Here is an 8,469-nt window from a genome sequence, read left to right as displayed (position 1 = left end):
TATGATCAAACAGAATCAACTGAGTTTTGAGCAAAAGAATGTATTTGATAAATCTAAGATTTTGAGGCTATAGTTGGAAGGGAGAATAGGAGTAATCAGTGTAGAGGTAGAACAGGGTTTTCAAAATACATTTGAAAAGGTCACACACAAAATGCTGGAGGAACTCAGAGATCAGACAGCATCTATGGAGAGAAATGGACAATCAACATTTTGGGCCAAGACCCTTCATCTGGACTGGTGAAGGGTCTCAGCCCAAAATGGCATCTGTTTATTTCCCCCCCTGGATTCTGCACAACTTGCTGAGCTCCTCCAGTACTGTGTGTGTGTTGCTTAAGATATCCAGCACCTGCAGAATTTTTTGTATCTCTAAAAAGATCACATGAGGTTACTTAAAATAAAGACTCTGGGAATTGGAGAGGAATATATTAGATTCAATAAATTGATGAAAAGGTGGGAAGCTGAAGGTTGAAGTGAATAGGTTGGTTTCAGCTTCAAAAGTTCCTAATAGTGGGGTGGGGGGCACAAAGATCAGCACCCAAGTTTCCAGTATTCACACACTATCAGAGGTATGCATGCCGCTTTAGAGGGGGACAGGAACAATATTAATCACTTTTGAAATCCTTCATTTAAAACATTTTCTTGAGAGGGTATTTCATTTGATGTTAGCTGAGCAAACCAAAGTTTCTGCTGTATGCAATTAGAACAAAAAGAGTAGCTGCCCCTTTTAAGTACACCACACTCAGCCAGAGCTAGTCCTTTTTTATTCATTTTTCGGGATCTGGGCATAACTGCCAAGGCCAGAGTGCAGGAAATAGGGAACCCTCCCAGTGGGCTGGAAAATTGTCTAGATATCGAGAAGGAAGAGACTTTAAAAAAAAATCAAACCTTAAACTTTGCCAATGGCACAAATTGAAAAGGCAGCTAACAGAATGTTATTACATATTTAGTAACAGTTCAAAAGCAGTAAGATATTCCAGACATAAATTATACCAGAGGAATACTATACAGGATTATGGTGTAAAGGCTGAGGTCTGAACTTAAAACTACTTTAATTCTTTGTAAAAGCTGTTCCCAGTGTTACTGGGCAACCATACTAAGATTTACTAAAGTTTTGATTAGCAACACACATAAAGTGCTGGAAGAACTCAGGCCAGGTGGCATCTATGGAAAAGAGTAAACAATTGTCATTTTGGACCAAGACCCTTCTTCAAGTCTTTATTTGCTTTGGATTTCCAGCATCTGCAGATTTTCGTGTCTTAAAGGTTTTGATTAGGTTTGTCATGGAGTCTGACAGCACAGAAACAGACCCTTCAGCCCACCAGATTTGCGCTGTGAAACATTACCCTTACACTAATCCCCACAATTCCATCCATTCAACCCTCTCCCCCAACCACCTCAGATTCAGCACTTATCTACACTCAAGGGGCAATTTACAGTGGCCAATTGAGATCCTAGATGAACTCAACACCTCTATGATCGTTTTGACTGCCAAAACAAGGAAGAACCTTCATGAACTTCCACAGTCCCCAGTGATCCTGTGATTTCAGATACTGAGGCCAACACAAGAGCCTCCTTGAAGTGGATAAACCCATGCTGATCGACTGGCTAGAGTGTTCACCAATATCTTTAACCTCTCACTTCGGCAGTCTGAGATATCCAGATACAAGTTGGCTTCAATTATACCAGTGCCTAAGAAGAACATGGTAACATGCCTCAATGACTATTGCCCAGTAGCACTTACATTCACTGTAATGAAGTGCTTTCAGAGGTTGATGATGAAACATATTAATTCCCGCCTGAGAAGTGACTTGGATCTGCTCTAATTTGCCGACTGGCACAACAGGTCCACAGCAAATGCTTTTCCCTCAACCCTGGAACATTTGGATGGCAATGATGCATACAGCAGGATGTTCTTCATCAATTATGGCTTGGCATTCAATACTATGATCCCCTCAAAACTAAACAATAAGCTTTAAGACCTTGGCCTCAATACCTCCTTGTGCAATTGGATTCTCTATTTCTTCACATACCGACCTTAGTCAGTTCTGATTGGCAAAAGCATCTGCTCCACAACCTCCATCAGCACAGGTGCACCACATGGCTCTATTCACTTTACATTGTGAGGCTAAGCACAACTCCAATGCCATATTTGTTTGCTGACGACGCCATTGTCATTGGCTGAATCGAGGGTGGTGATGAATCAGCATATAGGAGGGAGTTTGAAAATCTGCCTGAGTGGTGACACAACTCAATGTCATCAAGACCAAGGAGATGATTATTGACTTAGAGGAGGAAACCGGAGGTCCATAAGCCAGTCCTCTTTGGGGTATCTGAAGTGCAGACGGTCAGCAACTTTAAATTTCTCAGTTATCATTTCAGAGGATCTGTCCTGGGCCCAGCACGTAAGTGCCATTACAAGGAAAGTACGGCAACACCTCTACTTCCCTAGGAGTTTACTAAGATTCAGCATGACATGTAAAACTTTGAGAGACTTCAAAATTTGGATAGTATATTGACTAGTTGCATCATAGTAGGATTTTACCAAAGGTAGTGGATAAGGCCCAGTCCATCATAGGTAAAGCTATCCCCACCGTTGAGCTCATCTACATGGAGCGTTGTTGCAGGAAAGCACATCCATCATCAATGGACAGGACATGCTCTCTTCTCGCTGCTGCCTTCAGGGAGAAAGTGCAGGAGCCTTAGGACCCACACCACCAGGTTCAGGAACAGATGTTACCCATCGACAAACAGGCTCTTGAACCAGAGGGTATAACTTCACTCATCCCATCAATGAACTCCTCCCAAACCCCTTTCAAGGATTTATCTCATGTTTTCGATATTTATTAATTTAGTATTATTATTTCTTTTTTAAAATTTTGTATTTACACAGTTTGCTATCTTTTAGACATTGGTTGGTTGGTTGTCCTGTTGGGTGTAGTCTTTCATTGATTCTATTATGTTTCTTGGATTTATGCCCCCAAGAAAACAAATCTCAAGTTGTATATGATGATATATACTGTATGTAGTTTGATAATAAGTTTACTTGAACTGTACTCAACTTTACTTGCCCCATCACTGAACTGTTCCCATAAGCAAGGGCTCTCATGTTCTCAATACTTATTTATTATTATTATTGTATTTGCACAGTTTATTGTCTTTCCCACATTGGTTGTTTGTCTGTCCTATTGGGTGTGGTCTTTTAGTGATTCTATTGTGTTTCTGTGTATGCCTGCAAGAAAACCTTATGGAAAACCCTGCCTGTCAAACCTGTTGGAATTGTTTGAGGAGATTACATGTAGGATAGATAAAGGGGATGTAGTAGATGTTGTATATTTGGACTTTCAGAAGGCCTTTGACAAGATGCCACACATGAGGCTGCTTACCAAGTTAAGAGCTCATGGTATTACAGGAAAGTTACTAACATGGTTAGAGCATTGGCTGATTGGTAGGAGGCGAGTGGGAATAAAAGGATCCTTTTCTGGTTGGCTGCCAGTAACTAGTGGTGTTCCTCAGGACTCGGTGTTGGGACCGCTTCTTTTTATGCTGTATATAAGTAATTTAGATGACAGAGTTCATCTTTGTCGCCAAGTTTTCAGATGATATGAAGATTGGTGGAGGGGCAGGCAGTGTTGAGGAAACAGGTAGGATGTAGAAGGACCTGGACAGATTAGGAGAATGGGCAAGGAAGTGGCAAATGAAATGCAATGTTGGAAAATGCATTGTCATGCACTTTGGTAGTAGAAATAAATGTATGGATTTTTTTCTAAATGGGGATAATATTCAGGAATCTGAAACGCAGAGGGACTTGGGAGTCCTTGTGCAGAACATCCTGAAGGTTAACTTGCAGGTCGAGTCGGTAGTGAGGAAGGCAAATGCCATGTTAGCATTCATTTCAAGAGGTCTAAAATACAAGAGCAAGGATGTATTACTGAGACTTTATAAGGCACTGGTGAGGCCCCACCTTGAATATTGTGAACAGTTTTGAGCCCCTCATCTTAGAAAAGATGTGCTGGCATTGGAGAGGGTCCAGAGGAGGTTCGCAAGGATGATTCTAGGAATGCAATGGTTATCACACAAGGAATGTTTGATAGCTCTGGGTCTGTATGCACTGGAATTCAGAAGGATGATGGGGATCTCATTGAAACCTTTTGAATGTTGAAAGGCCTAGACAGAGCAGATGTGGAAAGGATGTTTCCCATGATGAAACAGTCTAGGACAAGAGGGCACAGCTTCAGGATAGAGGGGTGCCCTTTCAAAACAGAGATGCGGAGAAATTTCTTTAGCCAAAGGGTGGTGAATTTATGGAATTTATTGCCACATGCAGCTGTGGAGGGCAGATCGTTGGGTGTATTTGAGGCAGAGATTGAGAGGTTCTTGATTGGACATGGCATCAAAGGTTATGGGGAGAAGGCCAGGAACTGGGGTTGAAGACAAGATAGAAAAAAGGATCAGTCATAACTGAGTGGCGGAGTAGACTTGATGGGCCAGATGGCCTAATTCTGGTCCTATGCCTTATGGTCTAAAACAAATGTCAGGGTTATACATAATGAGAGATATGTACTTTGAAAATAAAGTTATTTTGAACTTTTAATTAACTTACCAACTAATGGAGCTGAGAGGGACTACAGAGGATGTTCTCCCGGATGGTTCTAGGGATGAGTCTTTGGTTCTGTGACGAGATTACAAAAGCCGGAGGAGTGCTCCTTAGAGTAGAGCAAGTTAAAGGATGATTTTATAGATGTTTTCAAAGTCATGATAGGTTTGAATAGTAAAGGAGCTGTGTGAGTGGCATTCTCTGAATCTCACTTGTAGTTTCTGCTTTAGAAATGTTGGGGCAGTAGAGCAGCATAGTGGTTACGGCAACACTTTATAGCACCAGCTCAAAAACCGGGTTTTGATTCCTGCTGCTATCTGTAAGCAGTTTGTATGTTCTCCCTGTGATTACGTGGATTTCTCCAGGTGCACCAGTCTCCTTCCACATCCCAAAGATGTATAGGTTAGGGTTGGTAAGTCGAGAGCATACTATGTTGGATCCAGAACTTGCGGGCTTCCCCCAGCACAATCTTCACTGATTTGATTGATGTAAGCAAAACATTTCACTATATATTTTCAAATGTACAAGTGACAAATAAAGCTAGTATTTCTTTTCTTTGAAGGGACAGTGATGGGAGGACTTTACTCTGTATCTACCCCATTTTATCCCAACTGGGTAAGTATTTGATCAGAATGGAAAAGTGTGCAGTCCTAAGCACTCACATCCTTTTCTTACAAAGGTGAATAATGCAGCTATGGAGAAGATAGCACAAAGAGGTGAACAGTGATAACTGTTTGAAGGAGGAGATGGAACAATGTTGGTGGTTAAAAACAAGGGTTAGAGAAGCACAGTATGACATTGTTGTACTTCAGAGTAGTCATTCTATAATTTCTTTAAAGTTGTATGCCTTCAAGTTGAAAGCATGCAGCAACAATGGATTCAATAGATCAATTCCAATCCATCATCCATCTTTCTTCAGAGGTCCGGAGTCTACAGCATCCGTCATCATCAGGTTTGTTTGTCTTCTTTAACATCTTCATGCGATACACAAAGCCGAAATGGCTCTGAAGCCGTGGGTGTACGTTGAAGAATTTCGTAAGGGGTGTGGCCTGCGCAGACACTGAAGATAAGTCGATCCAGGGGAAAGGGCTGCAAATAATTAAAAATATGTGACTTCAGCAGTAACAGTCAGAAATTGTTGTAAACACCAACAGGTTGTACTAGAAGCACTGCCCTTTTCAATGTACTGGTTTTCATACGAGTGTATATTGCACAATTTACAAAGTTCCAAAAAAATTAGTTTATAAAATTATAAGAGGCATTGAAAGAATAGACAGCTGCTGGTATCTTTTCCCCAGGATTAAAATGTCTAGGATGTTAAGAAGCAGAGAGAGAATGGACACACAAAATGCTGGGAGAACTCAGCAGGCCAGGCAGCTGTATGGAAAACAGTAAAGTCGGCATTTTGGGCTAAAACCCTTCGGCAGGACTGAGTTCCTCCAGCATTTTGTGTGTGTTGCTTGGATTTCCAACATCAACAGATTTTCTCGTTTGTGAGAGAGTGGACAGCCAGTGCATTTTTTGCCAGGGTGGAAAATGGCTAATATGAGGGGACATAAGTTTAAGGTGTTGGGAGGAAAGTATAGGAGATATGTCAGAGGTAGTTTTTTTTTTAAACACAGAAGCAGTGGGTGGCAAGGGTGGTGGTGGTGGTAAAAGCATATACATTAGGGACATTTAAGAGACTCTTAGAGACGCACATGGATGAAAGTAAAATGAAAGTCTATGCGGGAGAGAAGTGTTAGATTGAGTTATTTAACAGGTCGGAGCAAAATCATGTGCTGAAAGGCCTGTTCCTGTGCTGTACTGTTCTATGTTCTATAATGAACTGCGAAGATAGCAGGAATAAAGTACAGTCAGTGCTGAAAGGAAATAACATCTCACTGACATTCAGTACTGGTACCCCTCAAGGATACTTGCTTAGCCCACTGGTCTACTCTCTCTACACCCATGACTGTATGGCTAGGCACAGCTCAAGCATTATATATATGACTGTCGATGATGCAATTATTGTTGGCAGAATCTCAGATGGTGACAAGGAGACATACAGGAGTAAGATAGATCAGTTGGCTGAATAGTGTTGCAACAACAGCCTTGCACTCAATGTCAGTAAGACCAAGGAATTGATTGTGAACTTCAGGAAGGGTAAGCTGAGGGAATAGACACCAGTCCTCATCAAAGGATCAGCAGTGGAAAGGGTGAACAGTTTCAAGTGTTGGGTGTCTACATTTCTGAAGGTCTACCCTGGGCCCCACCTATTGATGCAGTTACAAAGAAGGAGTTTAGGGAGATTTGTTATGTCACCAAAGACTCTGCAAATGTACCATGGAGTGCATTCTAACAGATGCATCAGAGGGACTACTGCACAGGATTGGAAAAAGTTGCAGAAGGTTACAAACTCAGCCATCACCAGCTTGGGCACTAGCCTCCCCAGCATCAAGGACATCTTTAAGATGCAATTCCTTAAGAAGATGGCATCCATCACCATGGTCCTTCACCATCTGTACGTGCTCTCTTTTCTTTACTACTATCGGGAAGGAGGTACAGAACTCAAAAACCCACATCGAACAATTTAGGAACAGCTTCTTCCCTTTCTCCATCAGATTTCTGAACAGTCCATGTTCAGAACAATTTAGGAACAGTCTTTTTGCGCTAAATACTTTATTTGTAATTTAAAGTAATCATTATGTCTTTGCACTCTACTGCTGCCGCAAAACAACACATTTCATGTCACATTCACAATGGTTCAGGTGTGGGAATTCTGGGTGACCACCAGTCTCCCTCAAATTACTTCTTTATGAAGTGCATCCAGCTGTAACTCCTCACAAACTGTTTTAGGAAATTGGAGGTGCAGTTGAATGAACTTAACAGAAGAATGAAGAGGTACAGGGAGGTAGCCACCCCTGAGCTGTAGAAGGCAGCTGGCAGGGTAACTGTCAGGACTGGGAAAGGAAATGGGCAGCCAGTGCAGAGTAACTCTGTGGCCATTCCTCTCAATAATAAGTATACCATTTTAGATACTGTTGTGGGGAGGGGGGAATGACCTACTGGGGAACCGGGGACCTGCAGGAACCAGACTTCTGACACTGTGTCTGGTTCTGTAGTTTAGAAGGGAAGGGAGGAGTGCAGTAGTGAAAGGATATTCAATAGCTAGGGGAGTAGACAGATTCTGTGGATGTTGAAAGAGACACCCAGATGTCGTGTTGCCTCCCAGGTGCCAGGGGTCAGGAACATCTCAGAGCAGGTCCATAGCATTCTAAAGGAGGAGAGTGAGCGACCAGAATTCATGATACGTATTGGTACCAATGACATGGGTAGGAAAAAAGATGAGTCCTGAAGTGTTCTGTGTTCTATAGAAATCAGTGATAATAAACCCAATTCTGATTGAGTTAGTGGTAAAATACATGGCAGAGTTATCCACTTTGTAGAAAAATTGCAAAGCCCAGGTACTTCAAGTATTAAATGTTGGCAGACTTGTGAAATGTTCATGTACAAAAATATTTGGGTGTTCATGTACACCCATTACTGCATGTAGACATGCTGTTGAAGCAAACACTTACCAAAGTTCAAAGCAAAATATGAAATGTTGAGCAGGACAGCCTTTTTGGTCCACAATATTGTGCTAACCTTTTACCTACTTTCAGAACAATCTAACCTTTCCCTATCACATAGCCCTCCATTTTTCCTATTACCCATGTGCCTATCTAATGGTCTCTTAAATGCCCCAAATATATCTGCATCTACCACTAACCCACCAGCGTGTTCAACGCACTTACCACTCTGTGTTAAAAAAAACTTACTTCTGTCATCCCCCCCACCCTTCTCCCCGAGAGTTTTCTCCAATCATCTTAAAATATGCTTTCTCATATTAACCA

At 41.8% G+C, this 8,469-nt stretch overlaps 1 protein-coding gene across 2 annotated transcripts in view; it reads right to left on the bottom strand.

Annotated features, from left to right (window-relative positions):
- Nucleotides 1-8,469, bottom strand: part of noxred1 (NADP-dependent oxidoreductase domain containing 1) — an 80,098-nt gene that overhangs the window by 28,470 nt on the left and 43,159 nt on the right. The window contains exon 6 of one of the 2 annotated variants that reach the window (XR_009510141.1): nucleotides 4,601-5,683. Coding sequence is in view for 1 of the 2 variants with exons in the window: in XM_059960466.1 (XP_059816449.1) it covers nucleotides 5,482-5,683 (202 nt within the window). In the remaining variant the exon portion in view is untranslated. Of the gene's footprint in view, nucleotides 1-784; nucleotides 5,684-8,469 lie in introns of those variants that run through there. The other variant, XM_059960466.1, reaches the window with a different exon arrangement.

Source organism: Hypanus sabinus, chromosome 2 (genome assembly GCF_030144855.1).
Source record: "Hypanus sabinus isolate sHypSab1 chromosome 2, sHypSab1.hap1, whole genome shotgun sequence".
Taxonomy (NCBI): domain Eukaryota; kingdom Metazoa; phylum Chordata; class Chondrichthyes; order Myliobatiformes; family Dasyatidae; genus Hypanus; species Hypanus sabinus.
Note: the sequence above shows the minus strand (reverse complement) of the source record. Positions and strands in the feature narration are given on the sequence as shown.